Below are 25364 nucleotides of genomic sequence, written 5' to 3' on the forward strand. Positions count from 1 at the left end.
ATAAGGTTCGGAAGAATATAGATCCTTATAAAAATTTAAAAATTGTTTTAATATTATATTTGTTTGATTTGTTATTATACCATTATCATCTTTTATATATTAGTTCTCCTTTTTTTTGCCTTAAGATAATTTGCTAATAATTTTCCCGCCTTATTAGAATTTCCATAATACACCGTTTGTTTGGAAAACAAATCTTTTCTTATCATTTTTGAAGTTAATTCATTATATTTACCTTTTACTTTCAAAAGAGCTTGTAAAACTTCATATTCCCATTTACTTATCAATTTAGCTTCTAATATTTTTATTTCTTTTTCTAATTCCATATATTGTTTTTTAATTTGTTTCCTAATAAAAGCTGAATATGATATGATATTACCCCTCATAGTTGCTTTAAATGCATCCCATACATTCTCTATAGATGTATCTTCCACTAAATTTATTTGAAAAAATTCATTAATTTGTGTTTTAAAATTTTCCAAAAATTTGTCATCCACAAGCAATGCATTATCAAATCTCCAAAGAGGTCTATTATTTTCTAATTGATCTAATTGTAATTCTATCCATATTCCCGCATGATCCGAAATGATAATAGGATCAATGGAGGCTTTAATCACTTGTTGCACTTTATTTGTTGAAACAAAAATATAATCTATTCTTGAAAATGATTTATGAACCTGTGAACAAAATGAATACTCCTGATCATTAAAATGAAGAATACGCCATATATCTTTCAAATCACATGAACTAACTAAATTATCTAGACCTAAAGATTTAATATTTTTACCTGGTTTTTTATCCAATAATGGATCCATTACAGCATTAAAATCTCCAGCCACCACTAAATTAGAGGCAGCCAGTGGTAATAACATATTTTGTAGCTTTTTGAAAAATTCTGATTGATTCGAATTAGGGGCATATATATTAAATAACGTCAGGGTATCATTTCCCATACCTATATCGATATGTATCCATCTTCCATGTGGATCTGAATTTTTTACCTTTATATTGGCCATACATTTTTTATTTATAAGGATTGCAACCCCTGCTTTTTTACCCACTGCTGGAGCAAAAAAACATTCTTTTATCCATCCACCTGATAATTTCTGTGATTCCTTCATATTAAGATGGGTCTCTTGCAGACAGTAAATATCTGCATTTTGTTTTTTTAAAAATGTTAATATTTTTTTCCTTTTAATTACGTGATTCAGGCCATTGACATTAATAGAATATATTTTAAAAGACATTATATATTTTAATACTTTTCATTATCTTATTCTTCCTCTCCTCTTTCATATTTAATATCCAAAAAATTTTCTTCACGACACACATATTTAACCCTAATGTATCTCCCTTAATTATTCTAATAAATATTCTCCTTATCCCTCCCTTTCCCACCCAATACATTGGCTGCTTAAGGATACACATTGGAACTGTAATCCCAACATTCTCCCCATTCTAGGCAATCAATATTCAATTGTTTAAACAAATTTCCCTTCTATCTATCTATATTGATCTTTTATATTTATTTAATCATTTTCCATAACATTTTATTAATGTATCATTTTCCATTTAACAATATGTTAATTTGTATTTCCTTAGTATTATGATTTCAACATATAATTATTTTAAACATATATGCAGTGTATTATTTAATAATTTTCCTATATTCTGTTCTTTCTTTCATATAATTATTATTGTCTTTTCTTTGTATTGTTTTCCTCCATTTCTTCAAATATTTCGATATGTTATATTTTTTAATTTTTCATAGAATCTTCAAAACCATCTTAATATATTATGTTAATATATCATAGGTTCTGGTTTAGAGAGAAAATCTTTTAGTTTTTCGGGATCCTCAAAATATAAGGACTTGTCTCCAGATGACACTCTCATTTTCGCCGGGTAGTATAGACCATATTTAAATCCTTTTTCTTTGAGTAGAGGTCTCATGTCTAGTAGTCTTTTTCTTTTAGTTGCTGTGTTTTTGGCGAAGTCTGGTAAAAACCATAATCTTGATCCTTTATAATTTAAGTTTTTATCTTTTTTTGCAGCATTTAGTATCTCTATTGCTTGTTGGTATCTCAACATTTTGAAAATGATTGGTCTTGGTCTGTTTTTATTTTCTAAATTTTTAATTGGGATTCTATGCGCCCTTTCAATTTCAATTGGTTGTTTCAAGTCTAATTGTAGAATTTTTGGAATTAAATTTTCAAGGAAAAGGATAGTATTTTTTCCCTCTAAATTTTCTTGTATTCCAAAGAGTTTGATGTTCTTTCTTCTTCCTCTATTCTCGTAATCCTCCAGTTGATCTTTTAATTTATTTAATTCCAGGCTGTCGTTTTTACATCTTTTTGATTCACATTCTATATTTTCCATTTTTGATTCTAGTTCAGTTGTTCTTTTGTTGTTAACTTCCATTTGTCTATGTATATTTAAAATTTCTTCTTTCATTTCAGACATATTAGTTATAGTTTCTTTAAGCATTTGTTTGATTTGTTTTAATTCTTCCATGACTTCAGCTTTGCTTAATATGTCTGGTTCATCAATAGGAAGTGGTATCTTGCTTGGTGTTATTTGATCTTGTTTTTGTCTTTTTGCAGATGTACCAACCTCATTTTTGTTTTGTCTGGTGCTTGACATACTGTTGTTTTTAATCCCTTTTCTTCCAAATTTTAGTTTTATCTTTTAAAGTAGAAATTTTCTTTTCCTTTTTTGCCTTTTTTCCTTTTCCTTTTCTCTTTCTCAGTTATCTGTCTCAATCTTATATACTCCTTTTTTAGTGTCTTTATCTCTTTAATATTGGTAAAAAGGTTCTTTGAAGTAAGTGTCAGTTATTTGTTTCCAGTTCTCTGGCGTCTCTCAACTGTCTCGATGTCTTGCCGCTTCAGCTTTTTTCCAAAAGTTCCGTTAATCCCTTCCTCTGTCTCCTCTCATACAAGCCCAATCGCAGCTTTGTAAGAGAAAAGCAATTTCAATTCAGTTTTTTGTTTATTTAGTAAGTTTGTATTCTTTCTCTGTCTTCAGCGTTTCAGTGTTCAATCACTGAGAGAAAACTCCGGTATTCCTTTCACTCAGTTTTCTTCAATCAATCCCCTCTTTCAGCGTCGTCACCGAAGGGCTTTCACATATATTGTCAGCTCTTTTTCCCTCTAGCTCCGTTCAGCTTTACTCTCTCCCAATATCTATTCGTTTTAGCACGGAGGGAAAAAATTTTTTATCAGCCTTTTTCAGCGCTGGCAGGAGAAGGCTGTATCAAACTGTCACAGTTCCACAATCAACCGTCAGTAGCCTCACATCAAAATCGGCTTCCTTTTCAACAGTTATTCAGCGCACAGAGAAATAACAACACTTTTTATATTTCAAGCTTCTCTTTCAATATCTTACCCAGGCTTGGCAGTTTATAATATCAGGCTGATGTTCCCTACGCCGAGTTTACTTCAAATATGCCCCGTTGCTCTGGCTATCTAACTTCCTGTCATGAAAGAACTCAGCATAAAGAGAAATAAACCCTCTTTCTTTACTTTCCTCCTTCAGACTATTGTTTGATTATCAGGCAGTATACTTTTTATCAATCTTCTTTTTTTCAATACTTCAATTTATTAATTGATCTCTCAGGGCTTCACTGGCTGTAAAGGGCAATTTCAAACTGTCACAGCTCAGGAATTCTATCAACAGCAGGCTTCACACTAGAATCAGTCTTTCTCTTACTTTCCTTCTCTTTTTGGTCAGTTTAAATTTCTAATATCCCTTCTCTATCCCGTGCCGATCCAATTTTCTTTATTCAATGATCTATCCGGCAAAAAGGACAATACTGATCTCTCTCATTCACCACCCGTAGGGCTCTGAGTCAGCGCCGGCAGGAGAAATCAAATCACCACACAAATCAACTGACAGCAGCCTCACAATTAGATCAGTTCTTTTCTTTTTAACTTTTTGTCAGTTTTAATCGCTCCAGCAAACCTCCTCTTCAGTCTCCTAATATTTCAGTGAGGAGAAAATTTGCCGATTTTTGCCCTCAGAGTCTCTGTTCAGCGCGGGCAAGAGAAGTTTGTTTCAAACCGTCACAGCTATATCTTTTAAATTTCTCTCGCTGCAAGACTCTCTCTCTTAGTGCCCATAAATTTTATATACGTTGGTCATTTTAAGTTTTTATCTATCTTCACTCTCTGCTTTGCCTTTTCAGTAAAGATAAAAGCCGGTAAAATTACCTTCTCCTCAGCTTTTTTTTGATGTCGGCGATTTGATGTCGGCACTCTAACTTTTCAGCTGTTATTCTTTCAATCTTCAACTTCAGGCTTTAGAGGGTAACATCATCATTATTAATAATTATTTTTTTTTTTGAAATCTTCAAGAAGGGAATAATATTTTTTCTTCAGTTGCCTAGATATAGAGGAGCTTAGCGATCACACTTCCATTCGTGTTCGCGTTAAGCCACGCCCCTTGAGCAGGCGATCTTTCAAAGGCTAAATTCTCTTTGACAAAGGGCTGGGTGATCTTATGGCCAGTGTGGCAAATTGTCACCCTAAGTCTTTGCCAGACAGCATGGAGCTCAGGACTCAGGCAGTGTCACCCTAAGTCTTTGCCAGACAGCATGGAGCTCAGGGCTCAGGCACTAGACCAGTTCAGTTGGCATGGTTTGGGCATCCCTGTCAGCAAAGGTAGGACTCTACTATGCTAATGCCAATTGGAGGGGAGAGAGGGAGAAAGAGAGAGGAAGAGAAGTCCTGAGAGGAAATGTGTAGCCTATTGGCACCATGAAAAAATTAGACAATAAGGGTGTTGTGAACCATGAAAAGTCTGGGAACCACTAGCTAGCCTAAGCCTAGGGAAAGGAGCTATGCTGCCACCTGCTTATTAGCTTGAACAATGCAGAAGAAAGGAAGTCTTACTAGGAAAACAAGACTAGACAAACAAGGAAAACTAGGAAAACAAGGCAAGATTTATACAGTGCATCAAAAAAACTCCTTTGCCAAGAGCCTAATAAATTTCTGCAGTCTCCATTTCTATTGTACTCTTTTTATTAGGAAGTGCTATACAAAATATACTAATACCAGGAACATTCCTATTCATTTGGCAATTGCCATGTAGTATTTTCAGTCACCAATATGGTCCAATTTATCTTATCTTTATTGAGCCACAAGTGGGAGAGGGGGTGCTGCAGAGCATATCGTGCCAGGGAGGAGGAGAGGCACTGGTGGCAGCTTACAGGACGTGCCTCTCACTGCGAAGCAAGAAACTTTCAAAATTACATTAGCATGGTAAGATTAATCAAATTTTTCCTGCAAGTGTTCTAGAAGTACATCAAGGCAGAAATAGAATCAGAGAAATTTATCAAAGAGATAAGTTTTGATTGACTTCCTAAAAGTTTGGTAAGAAAGTACGTTTGAGCTAAAGTTGGTTACACATTTATTCCATTTGCCTGCTTGGAATAAAAATGTTCTATCAAGGAATCCCTGGTAGATACAGCTCTTCAAGGATGGAAAAGTGAACAAAGTAGGCACCACATGTACAAGTTGTACCTGAAAATTCATAATGGTGAGATAGATTCGGGATGAACCTGTTATGGTTTTGAAGCAAAGGCAAGCAAACTTAAAAATAACCCTTGCTTCCACGGGCAGCCAGTGTAGTTTTTTTGTAATACGGTGTAACCAGACAGACATCGTGCCTGACCTGGTTCCAGTTAAAGTTCCTCCTAAGACACAAAAGAAAACCCGGAAGGGAATGGACAAGGATTGTGCTAGGGGTGATTTTCAGGTTAACCACCAGGGGGAGCCTGAAATATCCAAGGATCTCCTGGAAGAGCCATATCTAGGTCACCACAGGAGGAGCCCAAGAGCCACAGGCAGGTCTGCTGACTCAGGTAGAATAGGGCGTGCCCCTGGAGTATTTAAACCAGCAGCTGAGCACAAGCAGACAGGCAGGCTAGGGAGAAGGTTCAGACCTTTACTCCCTGAGAGTCTCCTCGGGCCAAGCAGGGATGATACAGCCTCACCCATGGAGGTACAGGAGGCTGGAGAATTGCTGGAGGAAGTTCTTTCTGATGATGATCTTCCAATGGAACTTGACAACCTGCCTGAGGAAGTGAGTCCCTGTGAGGAAGCCATGGAGGTTGGTCTTTCCACCAGCTGAAGATCCTAATTGGCAGAACAGTGAGTGAGTTTTCAGCTCCCTGTGATTGAAAGTGACTGTGTGCTAAATCTGAACCTTTTGGGATTTTTGCTTTTCTTTTGTTTTGTTTTTGAAGCTGAAAGTGTCAGATATTGGGAGAGGTTTGCTGTTACCTGGGAGGGCAATTTTGTAGGCTATATTATAGCTATCTGAAAGCAAACCTGTGACACTCTCCTTTGCCTGGCAGTTTAGTGTAGGGCTGCCAGAGGCTTCACTTTAGGAGCACTGTGGATAGTGAATCCAGTGCCTTGAACTTTATTTTGGACTACACTGTATAACCTGTTTGGGAGCAGGTTGCCTTGAGCTCTGCGGTGAGACCAAACCTCAGAGGGGTGAAATAAGGGAAGCAGCTGAACTGTATATTTGAACTGTTTTGTTGCTCTTTCTTTTGAGTTTGGACTGCTGGAAGATTTATGGTTTACTTACCTGTTTGTTGGATTCCTGATTTTCCTGATTTTTATGTATGGGAAAGAATAAAACTGGAGCATTCTGATTTAGAACCTTTTTGAGAAGATTGTGGTTTTTGATTTTCTATTGGTGTCAGTCCAAGCCTGCAGGGTGACTCCAGTCCGGGTCACACGCAAGTGCTATTATATATGTTAACCACTGAGGGGTGCTGTTGAGTCCTGAGTAGACCACAGTCCCGGTTACAATGAGCTTACATGATCTGATTTCTTGAGACCGTAGATGAGATGGACTGCAGCATTCAGTCGTTTGATAGCTTTCTTAAAAGATCCCAAGTTTATAATATTGCAATAGTCTAAGATACTTAAGATCAAAGACTGAACCAGCAGTCGAAAAGAGAAGAAATGAAAATAGTGTTAATGGTATGAAGTTTCCATAAAGTGAAAAAACATTTTTTAACCTGAGAGTTAGTGTGATCTTCAAAAGTCAAGCTTTGGTCCAAGACGACACCCAGGAGTTTGATGGTAGAATTAATTGGGTGGTCTGACCCATTTAATCTCAGAGGTATTCGTGATCTTGTTATTAGGACTTGCCAAAAAGAACCCAAATCGCTTGCATTACTTATTTCTAAAGGTCTGCCACCACAAACTGAAAGAGCAACCTTGAAGAATACGGTAACCTTCTTAAATATTCTAAAAAAACACTTCTTGCTCACCATTGTTTTTGTCAGAGCGCTGAGGATGACTGTTGACAGGGTTCGGCTCTCCGTGTGTAGCCCAACGGGTGTGTGCTATGCCCAAGTGCACCTGAAACTCAATATTCAAATCTAGATCCTTTTGTTCTTTGGCAAGAAAAAAAAAAACAGAGAAATAACAGGATATGCTCTTGCTAAGCTAACAGCAAACTGACTTACTTTACAAAAGTCGATTGCACGAAGGTAGCTTAAGGCGAGTAACAGTAAATGATAAAACATCACATATTTATCCACTACATAATAAACCGAATACCCACCATGAATAACTACATTTGATACGATCGTTACCCACCGTTTACTAAACCCTGTTAAGCACTTAACATGCAGTTTACTGCATAATGCATGCTAGCACAGAGCCATGTTAAGGGATTTTGCGGTAATTTAGCGTTACAATGCGGTAACCTACACATTACGTGCTTTGTGTGTCAAGAGGTATGGCACAGACAAAGAGTGGGTGTGGAAGGCATCTGGCAGTTAACAGACTACACTTATTGTGTGCTAACTCAGAGTTAACAGGGGACTACTTATCATCGCCTCCTAAACAGGAGGCAGTAAAGGGGAAATTGTAGAAATGGCGCCTATATTTAGGCACCTAAGTAACAAACACCGTTCAAAACGGCACCGTTAAAGCACCTACCAGCACCTAAATAATTGCGCTGGAAACATGCCTACGTAGGCACTTTAGGCTGCTGAATACCACTATGGGAGTAGCTAACGCCAGAAGTGGCATTAAGCGGCCTAAAGCATCTACATAGGCACAATTCATGGCATAGATAAGCACCAGAAATGTATGCTCGGGCCTACATTTCCATTGCCTATCTTTCACGAAGGCATGATTGGCATGCGATCGGTGGCCACCAATATCAGCGCCTTATGGAGAATCCAGGCCTAAGTGTTTCCATGTTAACATAAATGCTAACTATATTAAGGAGATCAAAACAACCTATGATATGCTCAAATTAATATAGATCAATCAAATTTATAGCATATCTTATATTGAACTCTAATAAATTATTAATTAACTAGTCTTTAAGCCCTTTACATTAACGGGTGCTAGAATATATGTCTGTCTTTCTTTCTGTCTCTCTCCCTACCCCTGTCTTTTTTTTTTCTGTCTCTCTCCCTCCCTCTGTTTTTCTTTCTGTCTGTCTCTCTCCCTGGCCCCCTTTGTCTGTCTGTCTTTCTGTCTCTCTCCCTGCCCCTGTGTCTTTCTTCCTTTCTTTCTGTCTCCCTCCCCACTTCCCTGTGCAGCAGCCGCAGTATTCCCTCTCCCTCCATTTCCCTGTGCAGCAGCATATTTTCCCTCCTATCACTTCCCTGTGCAGAAGCCAAAGCAGCATTCCCTCCCCCTCCATTTCTGTGTGCAGCAGCAAATTAATATTGTGAAAAGTGTTCAACGTCTTTCTTTTCTTTAAGTTTAATATACTGACACAGTTACTGGAGCGAGCATGTTTCATGCACTGGGGGCTTTATGCTCTCAGTAGCCGACTGCAAATGTCCGTTTATAGCCAGGATTTTTATCTTATGTCCTCTAACATTTTAAAGGGCTTAACTTGCTAAATTGAAATAGAGGCTTGGATATTCCTTTAATGCGCATGTGCAGCCCTTCTTAACTTCAGCAGTTGGTGGGACGGCCAGCTGATTATAATTGGTGGCGCTGAGAACGCCAGCAGAGCCACTGGAAAGCTTGCTCCAGCACAAGTAAGTGTCTTCACAATTTTAAACCCAAGGGGAACTGGTTTGGAATCCTAATGCCCCCTTCAGGCTGCCGCCTCTATATATTTGAAAAAAGCGAATTATAATAGAGATGGGAATAGTGGTTAAAACTTGTGGGAGGTATTCAATGATAGTATTGATTAATTTAGTGCAATTTTATTTTTTTATTCGTAGTTCTTAGCCTGTTCTCCTCCTGAGGAAGCCGTTTTGGTGAAACTCAGGTCTGAGTAGGGGAGCGACACGATTTTAAACTCACGGAGCACTTTATCACCGCAATGAAACCAGAAAAATAGTTCCTACTGGGCCGGGACATTTGGGCTGAGACATGATATGATCAAGATAAACGATTTTCAATACCGCTCTATTATTCTGGTATTAACAGCTTACTGCATAGCAGACAATCAATAGCAGTTTGAAATCTCTATGAGAATCATCATCAGGGACTGGGAAGAAAAGTGAAATGATGGTCCCGATTTTGTTTTCCTAAAAGCTCGTGCTTGTAGGAAACATTTAGGGCTCCTTTTATCAAGCCGCACTAGCGGTTTACCACACGTAATAGCGCACGTTAAACTGCCGGCCGCGCTAGCCGCTACCGCCTCCTCTTGAGCAGGCGGTAGTTTTTGGCCAGCGCAGGGGTTAGCGTGTGATGAAAAGTCACGCGCGTTAACCCCGCTAGCGCGGCTTGATAAAAGGAACACGTTTCACAATATTAATTAATAATTTATTAGTGTTCCATATAAGATATGCTATAAATTTGATTGATCTAACATAAATGTTAACACAACCTGAATTAGAAGATATTGGGAACACTCCTAATAGGTGCCACATTAAATTTGCAGCTACTGTATAGTAAAGTCCCACATTAAGCCACAGTAACTTGCAAATTTTACCACAGTTTAATAAAAGGGCTCCTAAGCTCCTTCTAGAAAACCAAGTTTTTAAGCTTTTATTTTTAGAAAGCTGAAAAAGATTTTAATGCTCTCAATTCTAGTTTCAGCCCATTGTCTTAAAAATTCTTAAAAGAGATACGATATTCCACTGGCAATCGGTGTAATTCGGCCCGCATTGGTTCTTCTTCAATAAAAGTCTAATAACCACGTTTTGCATTATTTGCAACCTGTGAAGTGGATATTTAGGAATTAGCATTTGAGCACATTTACACAAATGCGACTTTGTTAGTTTAACCTCAGCTAGCTCAAAAGCATGCTAATGAAACTACAGAGTAAAAGGAGTTGGCGCATACTGTGAATTTCTTCATCCAGGGCTTTCACCTTCCCTTTCTTCTTGATGAGTTCAATTTTGCTGGAATTAGCTTCCCAGTCTTTCTCATTTCCTCCATCGATTCCCACACCTACGAGTGATCAGAAAAAGAAGAAAACCACAAAGCATTTTAGTGCAGTTACCATCGGCATCCAGTACAGGGAGGAGATTTTAGGTTCCACCGACACGGGGGACGTTTGCCTTGCCTCCTGTTGTCTTTTCAGCGGGTAATTAAAAATTGAGCTTTTGCTGGAAAATCACCAGGAGTAATGAAGCATCGCAAAGTCACACCACCACCCTTTGGGCTAAAAGTGTCAACATCGCAAACGGAGTGCTGGACAATAGGGGGTAAATTCAAGACAGGGCACCTAAAATTAGATGAACTGACAATTTCCATTACAGAATACTAGTATCCATTTACACCCGTAATTTTCGACATGAGCACTTAAGTCAGTTCAACGGTTGGTGTAAGTGCAGGCGACTAACTGCATAAAAGTGATAGTACACATTCATTGTGTGCACAGCCCTGACACACCCATGCTCCTCTCATGCCCACACATCCTTAGGGGTTGCGCACGGCAGATTTTCTGTGAGCAGCTGGTGTAGAAATTGGAACGACGAGTGAGGTGACTAAATTTGCAGATGACTCTAAACCGTTCAGAGTTGTTAACACGCATGTAGACTGTGAAAAACTGCAGGAAGCCCTTAGGCAATTGGAAGACTGAGCATCCAAATGGCAGATGAAATTCCAATGTGGACGAATGCAAAGTGATGCACATTGGGAAAAATAATCCAAATCATAGTTATCGGATGCTAGGGACCACCTTGGTGGGGGGGGTCAGCGCTCAAGAAAAGGATCTGGGTATCATTGGAGACAATACGCTGAAGCCTACCGCCCAATTTGCGACGGCAGCCAAGAAGGCAAACAGGATGCTAGGAATTATTAGAAAAGGGATAGTTAACAAGACTAAAAATGTGATAATGCCTCTGTATCCAAGTTTATCCAAGTTTCCAAGTTTATTAGGTATTTTTGATTTATCGCCTATTCAAAATTCAAGGCGATGTATAAATAAAATAGTTGGTAACACACTTGCAATTATTAAATTAAACAAACAATTATCTAAAATACAAATAACACATTACATTACATTTAAAGGTAATTTAAATAGTTTATAGTGAAACATAAGGAAAAATTATTTAATGGTTACATTCGATAATACAATCACTAATTCGAATTTAAAATATTTAATTAAATTCAGGGAAAAAACAATAGGAAGGGGGACAAATTGACCTTTTAAGTTATGGATGCGGAAAGAAAAAAGGAAGAATTAGTTATTAAAGGCGTCAATATATAGAAAACTTTTAAGTTCTGACTTACATTTTGTTAAGTTTTTTTCCTGTCTTAGGTACAATGGAAGATTGTTCCAAGATTGAGGGGCTGTTATGGAAAAAATAGTGTTACGCCTTGTGTTAATAACTTTTAGTGAGGGAATAGCTAAAAGTTGCTGGTCTTGAGATCTAAGAGATCTAGAGGTGGTATAGGGTATTAGATCTAGAGGTGGTATAGGGTATCGCTCAATGGTGTGACCTCACCTTCAGTATTACGTTCACTTGCTTTTCACCTGTGCCCTGCTGAATATACTGAAGCAGATCTGTGAAAGAAAAAAAAAAAAAAAAAAACACACTCACCTGCAGAATCATATCCTCTGTACTCTAGTCTCTGCAGCCCTTTGATTAATGTCTCCAAGATCTCCCTCCTGGTCCTGGGCACATGATAGTTCAAGTAAGCAAAGATGCCTGAAAACAGGGAAAAATAGGGTTAGAATTTAAACTACTCCTCAAAAAACAAGGGCTCTGTGCTCTAATTCAGTTCTGAATTCTCCATTCATCAGTAGCATCGTTTTTCAGGTGGTGGGAGAAGTGTTATTTTAGAACAAGACCCAACACCTATATTAAGCTTGGTTTATAAAGGCAGCAGAGGTGTCTGTCAGACCTGGCATAAACGCAGGTATATAAATGAGGCAGGGCCACATCTCCATCAACGTATACCCCCTCCCCCTTGTATTTACACACCATGTAAGTTAAGCGCCATTCTGCAACATCACACCTAGGTACCCTGCTAGCACTTAAGTGCTAGTATTCCATACATTTACAAAACACAAGGGGCATGTCAATTTGGGCACCTAGTTTATAGAACTGCCCTTTAAAATGTTACATAGTAACATAGTAGATGACGGCAGATAAAGACCCGAATGGTCCATCCAGTCTGCCCAACCTGATTCTTTTAAAATTTTTTTCTCCTCAGCTATTTCTGGGCAAGAATCCCAAGCTCTACCCGGTACTGTGCTTGGGTTCCAACTGCCAAAATCGGTTCATAGTCTAAAGCGCGCGAGGACAAAGGCGCGCCAACAACCGAGCGCAGACAACTGAGCGCAGGACTTCATCGTGCCGAAGAAAAACCTTATTTTAAAGGGCTCCGATGGGGGGTGTTGGTGGGGAAACCCCCCCCCCCACTTTACTTAATAGAGATTGTGCTGGCGTTTTGGGGGGTTGTAACCCCCCTCATTATACTGGAAACTTAACTTTTTCCTTTTTTTTAGGGAAAAAGTTAAGTTTTCAGTATAATGTGGGGGGGTTACACCCCTCCTCCCAACATGGCAGCATGAGGCAGCGTGATCCCTATTAAGTAGAGTGGGGGGGTTCCCCTCTCACCCCCCCCGTCAGAGCCCTTTAAAATACAGGTTTTCTTTGGCGCGATTAAGCCCTGCGCTCAGTTGTCCGCGCTCGGTTGTCGGCGCTCCTTTGTCCTCGCGCGCTTGACCCGTCACCCCAAAATCTCCAGTAAAACCTACTCCATCCCATCTAAACCCTCCCAGCCATTGAAGCCCTCTCCAGCCCATCCTCCCCCAAAGGGCCATATACAGACACAGACCGTGCAAGTCTGCCCAGTACTGGCCTTAGTTCAATATTTAATATTATTTTCTGATTCTAGATCCTCTTTGTTCATCCCACACTTCTTTGAACTCCGTCATCGTTTTCCTCTCCACTACCTCTCTCGGGAGCGCATTCCAGGCATCCACCACCCTCTCCGTAAAGTAGAATTTCCTAACATTGCTCTTGAATCTACCACCCCTCAACCTCAAATTATGTCCTCTAGTTTTACCGTTTTCCTTTCTCCGGAAATACACACAAAACAGATATTATAAATAAAATGTTAATATGCAGTAAACAAAGCAAACATGTTTTCCTCTCCACCCCTAGTTTGTTGCTCTATACAGTAGTATATTTAGGGCGCCTTTTGCAAAGCCACGGTAGAGGTGTCTACCGTGAGCCAGCGAGGTAAATGCTCCGACGCTCCTAGGAATTCTATGAGCATTGGAGCATTTACCTCGCCGGCCCTCGGCAAAAGCCTCAACCACAGTTTTGTAAAAGCCAGCGTTCATGGAGACCTGTCTCAACAAATAGAAAATAGAGAGACATAGGGCTCCTTTTACTAAGGTGCACTAGCGTTTTTAGCGCGCGCTATAGCGTGTGGTAGTTGAAAAATTACCGCCTGCTTAAACGGAGGCAGTAGTGGCTAGCGCGCGCTATTCCGCACGTTAAGGCCCTAACGCAACTTTGTAAAAGGAGCCCATAGTTTACAATTTGAGACTTTCTGCAACATACAGAGAAACCAGCAAAGCAGATCAAAAGCAATGAACAGCATTAACTTGTGTTGAAATCGTTAACTACAAAATATGAAAGGCTTAAAGTACACTTCTCCCTCCGTATTCGTGGGGGATGCGGACAGAACATAGCCATGAATACCGAAAAACCACGAATAACTTTTTTGCATGTTATTCGCGGGTTTTCGGTAAACTAGACCTGAAAAAGATAATAAACCGTGAATAACCCAACCTGCGATTTACTCCGTACAACACCGGGAGCAGCAATTTCCAATGCGAAACGGCAGGTTGATGAAAATTAGGGGGCGGAGTCAGCAGCTGAAAAATCGCAAATAAGCAAATCCACAGATATGGAAACCACGGATATACGGAGGGAGAAGTGTAATACCCGTCCAAAAAAACATCATGGAAAACTTTTATCGATACTTGATTTCATATTTGCATCTGCTTTATGTGGAGAATATAATTTTACTATTACCATATTCTCATGTTGAGCCTCTTGGGAGGGTGGTATGGAAGCTTGAGAACTAAAACCAACTAAATATGCCCCTTAGCATCTTCCGCATTAACTTGCAAAAGAAAATGGAATCCAACAAGGCATGATTTTTCTTCATTGTCAGGCACACTTAATAATAATAATAACTTTATTCTTCTATACCGCCATAGTCGAATGACTTCTAGGCGGTTTACATCAAAGAAGGCTGGACAATCAGCGAATTACATTCCAAGGAATAAAGTTGGACACTCTGTGAAATATAGAATAGAGCTGGACAATAAGGCGAATTGCAGAATGAAGTGAATTACAGAATAAAGTGAATTATGGAATAAAGCAAATTACAGAATGAAGCTGGACAGTTGGTGAATTACAGAATGCAAGTAGTGAGGGTATAACTTATTAACAGGAAATAGATAAAAGGAAAATATGAATCTTAGGTATGTAATATAGGTCTTGTGTAAGCAACCCAAGGAATAATGCTGGAACAATCAGCAAATTTCAGAATGAAGTGAAGGTGTGCCCAGACAAGAAGTACCCCTGCTTATGGGAATCCCAGATTAGTGAGAATTGACTTGCTGGGAAATAGGGCATCTTAGAAATTGGGAACCGAGCATGCAATTCCTATCCTCCCCTAACTGCAAACCATTAGAGAATGACACGGGGACAAATTTGTCCCCGTAGCAACTCAATTTCTCTGCCCTGTGAGTTTTGTCACTGTTCCTGTCCCATTCCTGTAAGCTCTGCCTTAACCGCACAAGCCTCGAACACTTATGATATTAAAGTGTTTGAGGCTTGTGCAGATGAGGACAGAGCTTGCAGGGATGGGGCAGGGACAGGAAAATAACTCACGGGCAGGGCAGAATTAATTCATCGAGGACCCCTAGGCACACAAGAACACTGGCCCCCCTGCCCCGCCCCACCCCACCCTGTGCCTAGGAGGAAACGGGAAGCTGCGGACAAGCAGCACCACTTGCACAATTACAGTTCCCATTGCCTTTCTTACTCACGTTGCTTGCTTGTCTTACTTTCCGTCGATGGGGGGGGCTGCGTTGCCAATCGGGGTGGGGCCTGCGTTGCTGATCAAGGGGGGGGCCCGCGTTGCCGATCGATGCTGGAGGGGTCCATCATCATTTGGAAAAAACAATGTTGATGCCCTCCTTCATCAGGACCCCTGACCATTTCGAGCCCTAGGCACGTGCCTACTTGGCCTATTGGTTAATCCTGCCCTGCTCACGGGGGCGGGATGGGAAAATGAGTCTCCACAGGAACAGGGAAAAATCTGTCCCCGTGTCATTCTCTACAACCCATCCCAGGCACACTGGTGATTTTTAGCAACAATTGATGAATGCCGATGTTATAAACAGACAGTTTGGCAACAACATGCAAAAGGGGCTACAAATGTAAAATATAAAATGGAAAGAGAGACTTGCATGTTGCAACATTCCAGGAGAACAACAAGCACGGCAGAGTCCTCAAAATAATGTATTCTGGCAATAATATGTAACTAAAATAATTTTTAAAAGAATCCTACTTTTAAAAGTAGTGCCCATTTGAAAGACAGGATAGACCTCAAAAACTTAATACAAAATTGATTTTGTTAGATATGAGATGCTCACATTTGAAGTTAGTGGTTGCTATAGTGTTTGTATTGTCTGCTAAAAATTCAATAAAAAGATTTACACAAAAGCCAAAACAAAAAAAAAAAAAACCACAATTGAAATGGCTGAAATAATGTTACATGATAAAAGTGCTATGTATTACATCACACATTCCAATGAAATGTATGCATTCCAGTGATGACATATAGATCAGCATAGCAAGTGTGGGGGGGGAGTGAAGCGCCCCGGGCCCTGACTAGACAGTGGCGCTGGCATCTCTCCTCTGCCCCCCCCCCCTGTTGTTCTCCTACAAATGTAAAATACACCAAGTAAATTTAAAAGGATGTTTAAAAGAAACATTAAGGACTTAAAAGTACAGTATCCCTATTATTTTAGCAACTTTAAATTGCCAATAGCTAAATAACATTAGGATGCAGACATCAAGCCATCCAAGAGATGAGGAGTATGCAGTCTTTAGCAGCAAGTGCCACATGATTTATCTATCAGTTGCCGAGGGGTCGTATGTATGCATATGGTACAAACAGCTCCTGGGTGGAGTGGAGGCAGACAGAGGTATTTAGGAGACTTTCAGGGATGTAGTAGAATGGCCACACCTGCAGTTTGGAAGCCACTGTGCTGCCTTGCAGAAGAAAATCTGGAAGGGGAGCTAGGACCTGCCCCCCAAAGCGATGCATTATCCTTTCACACTGATGTGACACCACGATTGCATGCCCAAGAGAAAAATTCCATGTGCAATAGGGAAAGTGTATAGCTTCCGGAGTGAGTCCGTTTGTGGGGACACATGTGAGCCTTTGCCCAAGGGAGTACATCTATAATGGCTGTCATGTAGCCTAGTACTTGAAGACAGTGCAATGCAGATGGAGCCGACTTAGCCATTATGTCCAATACCTGTGTGCAAAGCTTCTGTCTGCTTGCCTTTGGAAGATAGACCTGACCTTCTGCTGTGTTAAGTACCCCCAGGTATTCTAGAGATTGGGATGGAACGTTGACTCTTTCGAAAATTGACTATCCAGCCCAAGCTTTGCAAGACCTGGACCACTTGAGCGACAGAGAAGGTGTCTGTCTCAGTCTAATGGACAAACCGCCACTGCGTCTGTGAAGACTAACTGCCGAGTCAAAGGCTGCTCGCATGAAAGGTGCACATGGACCGTAGATGGCAAAGCTTGGGTCTACTAAGATCACTGAGCTAACCAGAAGGTAATTGTCATTAGCTTCACTCAGAAATGCATGTCCTGATAAGAATATAAGAATAACCTTACTGAATCAGACCAATGGTCCATCAAGCCCAGTAGCCCGTTCTCATGGTGGCCAATCCAGGTCACTAAATACGGTAGCCAAACTAGGTCATACCAATTCAGGGCAAGCAGTCTGGTGCCTTTTCAAGATGGTCATCAAGATTACCACATACTAGTATCAATGTAAATCTCACTCTGTAGGTTTCACACCAGAGAGAGAGAACACATATGTCCCTCGAAATGTTAAGTATAACAGTGCTGCAAGAAATATTTTAACAGCCATGGTAGTATTGTCCTAAAAATAAATTTCTTGGCCTAGTCAGAGTTTGGATCATAAGCCACAGGTTTGCAGGCCTTAGGCAGGTCTTTCCAAATCATACCTTGGAGATCCACAGTTAGTCAGATATTCAGGATACCCTACAGACGAGATTCATGAGATTCTGTTCTGCAGATATGTGGTGGATATCTCTGAAAACCCAGTCCTTTGAAAAGGATTAGGAAGCTCTGATCTAAGGGCTGGAGAAAATTGAGAGTTTTTTGAACAATGACTGAAACTGTAATCAAGCAAGAGCAAAAGTGGAAATGTCCAATCAAGATGGTGCACAAAAAGTGTCTTTCAACTCATCTGATAAATCCAAATGTCTTTATTCATCCAAAATAACTCTTTCATCCAAAGTAACTCATTGACTCGACATGATCATGTTTCGGCCACCCGGCCTGCATCAGGAGTCTTAGGAGTCTTTGGGTATCAATTGGATAAATATGCTCTAAAACACAACGATCAAACCGTTGCTCCGAATCGTGTGACGCTACAAACCAACACAGCCTTGCTGGGACCGCTGCTTTTTAACATATTTATCAATAATCTAGAGATGTGAATAACTAGTGAGAATTAAATTTGCTGATAACACAAATTTGTTCAAAGTTGTTAAAATCGCAATAGGATTGTGAGAAATTACAAGAGGACCTTGCGAGACTGGGCGTCAAAATGACAGATGACGTTTAATGTGAGCAAGTAGGAAAGAGGAATCTGAACTATAGTTATATGATGCTGGGTTCTATGTTAGGAGTCACTGCCCAGGAAAAGGATCTAGGTGTCATTGTTGGGGATATGTTGAAATCCTCAGCTCAATGTGCAGTGGCGGCTAAGAAAGCAAATAGAATGTTAGGAATTATCCGGAGAGGAATGAAAAATAAAGATGAAAATGTTATAATGCCCTTGTATCGCTCTATGGTATGGCTGCATCTCGAATACTATGTGCACTTCTGGTTACCATATCTCAAAAAAGATATAGCGGAATTACAAGTAGAAAGGTACAAAGAAGGGCGATGAAAATGATAAAAGTGGTGGAACGACTTCCCTATGAAGAAAGACTAAAGCGGCTAGGGCTCTTCAGCTTGGAGAAGAGAAGGCTCAGGGGTGATATGATAGAGGTCTATAAGATAATGAGTGGAATGGAAAGGGTAGATGTGAATCGCTTGTTCACTCTTTCCAAAAATACTAGGACTAGGGGGCATGCGATGAAGCTACTAAGTAGTAGATTTAAAACAAACAGGAGAAAATATTTTTTTACACAACATGAAGTTAAACTCTGGAATTTGTTGCCAGAGAATGTGGTGAAATCAGTTAGCTTAGCGGGGTTTTAAAAAAGGTTTGGATAATTTCCTAGAAGAAAAGTCCATAGGCCATTATTGAGATGACTTGGGGAAATTCACTGCTTATTGAAACTTGATAAGCAGCATAAAATCTGTGTTACTACTTGGGATCAATCTAGGTACTTGGAACCTGGGTCGGCCACTGTTGGAAATACGATACTGGGCTTGATGGATCTTTAGTCTGTCCCAGTATGGCAATTCTTATGTTCTAATGTCATTAAGTAAACTCCAAAACAGCACAGTACATGACCATCACACACAATGGACAAAAAAATAAATAAATAAAGGGGAGGGAATGTAAAATTCTCAAGTGCTAACGGTTAGTGCCTGGTGTTGCCTGCATCTGGTAGGAAAAGCTGCAGTGGGATTGGCTTTGGATCCAGAAGAACTGCCATTATTTGTTATTTGAGTACCACAATGATAAATTCAAAGAAGAAACAGGAGAGCTGAAGAGTCACCTTGGGGGAAGAGATTCTAACAGCCAGAGCAACTAAGATCAACCAATAAACCAGGGTTACTTAAAGCATATTTCACTGCTGAACAGCTCCGGTGATGCACTGAAGGACACCTTTGTAGTATGTTTCAGAAATTTGAAACTATTTGGTGTGGACCTCCGTTATACACCAAAACAACAATCAAATTGAAGAAAGAAATCATCGTTTAAATTACTTTGATTCCTCCACTTGTGCCTGAGGAAACAGATATTAAGACAACCTTTGCCACTTTTTTCCATCCCCTGCCCTTTTATTTAGCTGCGTTAGGCTTTTTTATCGCCAGCCGCAGCGGTAAAAGTTCCAACACCCATAGAATTCCCATGAGCGTTGGAGCCAATATCGATGCAGCCGGCGATGAAAAGTCTACCGCGGCTTCATAAAAGGGGATTCTATATTTGTTTACTGATTGCTTTGCATGTCTCAGTGAAAAAGCTCTGGACCCCCAACCGATTTTAATGGGTCAGTTCAAACACTCATAAATCAATCACTTCATCCATTTTGCTGCTAGTACAGTTTAATCTAGCACATTGCACTTTGTTGGTACTCATTTGTGAACAAGAGCAGTTATTCTGGTAATTGATGGGTCACTTTTTCTGCATTTTAGAGGAGTGCTAATGCATGTACTGTAATGGAAATACTGTACATTACATTACGTGATTTCTATTCCGCCATTACCTTGCGGTTCAAGGCTGATTACATAAGATTTACCAAGAGGTTACATAAGAATTGTCATAGGAATTACATAAGAACTGTCAGGAACTTGAGGTGATAGATGTTGGATAATTAGAAACATTTTAGATTTGAAAGGGGTAGAGATTGTGGTAGGTGGAGTTTGGGAAGGAACTGGTCGTATTAAATAGGTTTTATGTATTTTTTGAAGAGTAGGGTTTTGGTTTCTTTTTTGAAGGTTTTGTAGTCTGGGGTCGAGGACAGCGGATTGGTGATTTCCATCCCCTCTTTCTCTTCCCTCAAGTCAGGGCTAGATTCACTTACCTGTCTGATCATGACCGATCCGTGGCAGGCTGACCAATTCACGATGGGAGAATATTTAAATGGGGGCAATCAGAGGAACGCCCCCCCCTGCCCCCCACCAACCAGGGATCGCTACTGTGCGATCCCGACGCATGTGCAGACCATCTCTTTGCCTGTCAAAGGTCTGCGCATGCCCTCTCTGAACAAAGAAGACACTTTTGTAGGCAGGGAGGGAGGCAGGCAGGGGGGGGTCAATCAGCCAGAACACGTGAATTCTATTAGGCAAAGCGCGGCTCTTTAGCCACTTGAGTGCGGCTTGTGGCTCAGCTAGCTAGAGCAGGGGTGCCCAACCTGCTTCCCTTGTCAATAGGATTTTCGAAGGGGTAAAAGGCCAGTGGGTAAGGTTTTTCTTGCAGGACCCCAGCTATGTCTAATGCTAGCTCTGGAAGAATCCCCTTTTCTGTCTTCATCACCTGGTCATTTAATTTTCTTCATCACTTTGGTCCTAGTCTCTGTTTTTTTTGGGGGGAGGGGTTTGGTTTTTTTTACTTTTCCCTGTCTTCTTTTAACTCTCTAGCCAGAATATATTTGGCATTTCTTCTTTCTCCATGGCTGCCATTCATCTTGCTTCTTCATTGCAATCACTCTAGCATTGTCCCTTGGCAATGGCACCCCCTGCCCTTTTCTCCCCCAACCCACACCGCATGTGCGCTTTCCTCCCCCTTCCCTCCCATACCTCTCTGGCTATTTGCTGACACAAGTTGTATCTCCAACCTACTGCCTGAATTGGCCTCAGCTCTTTCTCTGTCGCTTGCTGACCTCGCGACCAGTGTTGCCAGTTTGGCAGTTTTCCCTTCCAATTTGGCTACTTGTTAAAGCCCTGCAATAAGCATGCTGCCTGGAAGCTTTCCCTTTGCTACTGTCCCCATTTAGGAACGAAGCAATAGCAGAAGGAAAATTTCCAGGCCGTCAAAGATAATGTGCTTACTTTATGCTGACGGTGGCCTGAAGAATGCCATACTGGGATAGATCAAAGGTCCATCAAGCCCAGTATCCTGTTTCCAAAGGTGGCCAACACCTAGCTACATTCAAAGTAACAAAACAGATTCTATGCTGCTTATCCTAGGAATAAGCAGTGGATTTCCCCAAGCCATTTCAATAATAGGTCCTCGACAAGCGGCAGTCACAGCATGGAAGATGACCTCTCTCGCAGGGTGCGGGAAGCAGCAGAGGTAAGGCCCTGCCCGTCGCAAGGTCCATGGCAGGATAGGGATTGCTGGATCTGGACAGAAAAGGACCTTGAGGTGGGGTGCCTCGTGGAAATGAGACGGCACGCCCCTTCCCGGCCCATCCCCGCTAAATCTAAGGCCTGATTGGCCCAGGCTGTAGAAGCCTGGACCAATCAGGCCTTAGGCATAGCGGGTCCGCCCATCCCCACTAATCCTAAGGCCTGATTGGCCAAGGTGCCTAGCCTGGGCCAATCAGGCCTTAGATTTAGCGGGGATGGGCCGGGAAGGGGCGTGCCGTCTCATTTCCACGAGGCACCCCTCCTCAAGGTCCTTTTCTGTCCAGATCCAGCAATCCCTATCCTGCCATGGACCTTGCGACGGGCAGGGCCTTACCTCTGCTGCTTCCCGCACCCTGCGAGAGAGGTCATCTTCCATGCTGTGACTGCCGCTTGTCGAGGACCTATTATTGAAATGGCTTGGGCCGGGAAGGGGCGTGCCATCTCATTTCCACGAGGCAGACCCGTCCAGCTGACCAACATTGAAAGGTTAGTTGGGGGAGGGAGATTAGTTGGGGCGGGGGGTCGTTGGGCTTTCCGGCAGGAGGAGTTGGGCATCCTCCTGTCGGCGATTACGAGTTTGGGGGGAGGGAGTTCCGGGGTTCCGACAGGAGGAGTTGGGCATCCTCCTGTCGGTGATTACGAGTTTGGGGGGGGGGGGGGGTTCCGGGGTTCCGGGGTTCCGACAGGAGGAGTTGGGCATCCTCCTGTCGGCGATTACAAGTTTGGGGGGGGGAGGGGGGTCCGGGGTTCCGACAGGAGGAGTTGGGCATCCTCCTGTCGGCGATTACGAGTTTGGGGGGGAGGGGGCTCGGGGTTCCGACAGGAGGAGTTAGGCATTCTCCTGTCGGTGATGGGACAGGCGGCCGCAACAACCGCGGCTGCTATACATATTGCAGCAGGGAGATCCCTTGCTGCCATAAGTATAGCGGCCGCGTCTAATTTAACCCGATTCTCTAAAGACGCTGGTTACAGAATCGGCGTTTAGTATAGGACGCTTCTCCCGGGCGGCCTGCCTGGGGAGCATTTTTTTTTTTTAAACGTGCATCCCGATTGGCTGATTAGACAGCTGTAGGATGTCTACAGCTGCCTAAAATCGGGACGCACTTTTGGAGAATCAGGGCCTTAAATGTTTTTCTGGTTTGTGATACAGTTTTTTCTGGTTTGTGATACAGCTTTTCTGGTTTGTGATGACCTGTACCATATACAGGTAATAAATGTCTTTTTTTCAGCAATAAATGTGTACTGTATTCTTCTTCATGGAAAAATAAGACATCCCCCTGAAAATAAGACCTTGTGCATATTTTGGAGTTTTTAAAAATATAAGACAGTGTCATATATTCGGGGAAACAGGGTATGTATTTCAGTAGAGCTTTAAAAGTATTTTTTCACAGACAGCACAAATACCAGTCTCTATTACCTTTCTTAGACACACTTTCAGCACCTGGATAAGTGAAATTTATCCTTACCTCTTATAAACATCTTTCTTGAACTATAGGTGAATTCTAGTCACATTTCAAAATCCTGAAACTAATTGGAATACGCCTTCCTAATAAAGATAGCACTTCCAATGACACATCATAAGCGCACTGACAAACCACGGTTAAAAATCATCCCATAGCCAACCAGTCCAGGAAATGCTATTAAACTGGTTGAACACTCGCTGGCACAGCAGAATAAAATGACCTGTTAGAACACGAGCAAATCTCCCACCCCACAACGCTACAAATGCATCTACAGCTCTTCCACAGCACAGATGCACAGTAACCAGTTTCTTAAATGAAATGAATTTCTCCTCCGCTCTGTGACCAGCTCGAAGGAGACAGGGAGGGATCCTTGATCTAATGCACCAACGAATATACAGTATAAATCCTAAAAGCCCCCAGGAGGAGAATGGAGGCGAATATCATCTCACATCACCCAGACTCACTTACCGCACATGACTGTTTGCGGGAAGACAGTGTCAATGGAACACGCTTCCTGCTCCTGGAGTTTTCACACACAATCTAGACGAGGCTCTTTCGGGTGACGTCACCCAAACCCCACCCCTTCCCGCTATCTCCCCGGGAACGGCGAGAGACGAGCGGTTCTGCGGTTGGTCGCCGGCTGGGAGGGCTGGGATAATATGAGGTGACGTCACCATGCGTCACGTCGCTGGGTGGTGCCAGCGTCGGAATTTAGAAGGCTTGGCAGGTGAGACGTGGCACAATTTGTGTATTTTAGGGTGACGCGAAGCAGGTACGACGGACACGAGGCGATGAGAGTGCCTTGCCTCCTGCTGCATAGTTTACACTCATAGACGCCCCGTGTTCCTCCCAATGCATACTGGGATTTGTAGTGCTAGTGTCCTCGCGGACGCTTCCCAGCCACCTTGACGCACCAGTGAACAAAATGATCCGGTTCCGGATTTTGGTCCAGTCACACAGAGACATGTAGATGCCGATTGTATTAAGGAAATTTTAAATTAGGAAAGAGTCAGGACTACAGACATAGAATGAGGTAAAACAGTACGAATTCAACCACAGAGTGTAGGCATTTGATATTCTCGTTTCATTCTCCCCTAAACCAGTGCTTTGGACACACCTAGCCAGTCACGTTTATGTAAGAGTAGCAGTGCATGATAGAAGCTTTGGGTATTGGGATGTTAACCAACCTTGGCACTGGCAAAGAGCTATTGAGATAAGTGTTGCTGTTTCTTCTCCAATTGATTTTGGCTATATACACAATTTTAGCTTTTCTTTTGTTCTTTGTTTTTAAGTTTTTTGTGCTAGATATAAAAATTAAATAAATTAAAACAGTTTTAAACCAACTTAGATAGAAACAAAGTTCATATTTAAGAGTGGGAAGGAGATTTGATGTAAATGATTATATGGCATTTCATCAATCCAGGATAAGGACCTGAAATAACATATATTACATTACATTAATGACTTCTATTCCGCCTGTACATTGCAGTTCTGGGCGGATTACAAAAGAAACTAGCTGGACATTTCCAGGAAAATTACAATTTAGGGTTTTGGATTACAATAAGATGACTGGACAGTTCCAGGAAATTTATAGTTTGGGGAGCTGTTTACATGGTTGAGACTTTGAGGAGAAAGATTTACGGAGCGGGAGAGACTTTGAGGGGGAATTTGTAAGGAAGGAGGAGAACAGGGGGTAGAGTTAAGACATCTGGATAAATTTTTTGAATAGCAGGGTTTTAATTTCTTTTCGAAATGATTTGAAGGCGCTCGTTGTTAATAGCAAGTTGGAGATGGTGTGGTCAAGTTTCGCTGCTTGCGTCGCTAGTAGGTTGAAGGGCTGAAGTTAGGACCCAAAGTGGTGAACTGGGTCAGAAACTGGCTGTCGGACAGACACCAGAGGGTGGTGGTTAATGGAAGTCGCTCGAAGGAAGGAAAGGTGAGTAATGGAGTCCCTCAGGGATCGGTGCTGGGGCCAATCCTGTTCAATATGTTTGTGAGTGACATTGCTGAAGGATTAGAAAGAAAAGTGTGCCTTTTTGCAGATGATACCAAGATTTGTAAGAGTAGACACCAGAGGGAGTGGAAAATATGAAAAAGGATCTGCAAAAGTTACAGGAATTGTCTAATGCCTGGCAACTAAAATTAAATGCAAAGAAATGCAGAGTAATGCATTTGG

General features: G+C 41.5%; 1 protein-coding gene across 1 annotated transcript in view; it reads right to left on the reverse strand.

Annotated features, from left to right (window-relative positions):
• Positions 1–24850, reverse strand: part of GFPT1 (glutamine--fructose-6-phosphate transaminase 1) — a 122884-nt gene extending 98034 nt beyond the window's left edge. The window contains exons 1-4 of the mRNA XM_033948412.1: positions 23657–24850; positions 11990–12097; positions 10284–10391; positions 7286–7411 (exon numbers count right to left, since the gene is read on the reverse strand). Coding sequence (XP_033804303.1) covers positions 7286–7411; positions 10284–10391; positions 11990–12097; positions 23657–23663 — 349 coding nt within the window. The 5' untranslated portion in view covers positions 23664–24850. The remainder of the gene's footprint in view (positions 1–7285; positions 7412–10283; positions 10392–11989; positions 12098–23656) is intronic.
• Between the last annotated feature and the right edge of the window lie 514 nt (positions 24851–25364).

The sequence above is a fragment of the Geotrypetes seraphini genome, chromosome 6 (genome assembly GCF_902459505.1).
Source record: "Geotrypetes seraphini chromosome 6, aGeoSer1.1, whole genome shotgun sequence".
Classification (NCBI taxonomy): domain Eukaryota; kingdom Metazoa; phylum Chordata; class Amphibia; order Gymnophiona; family Dermophiidae; genus Geotrypetes; species Geotrypetes seraphini.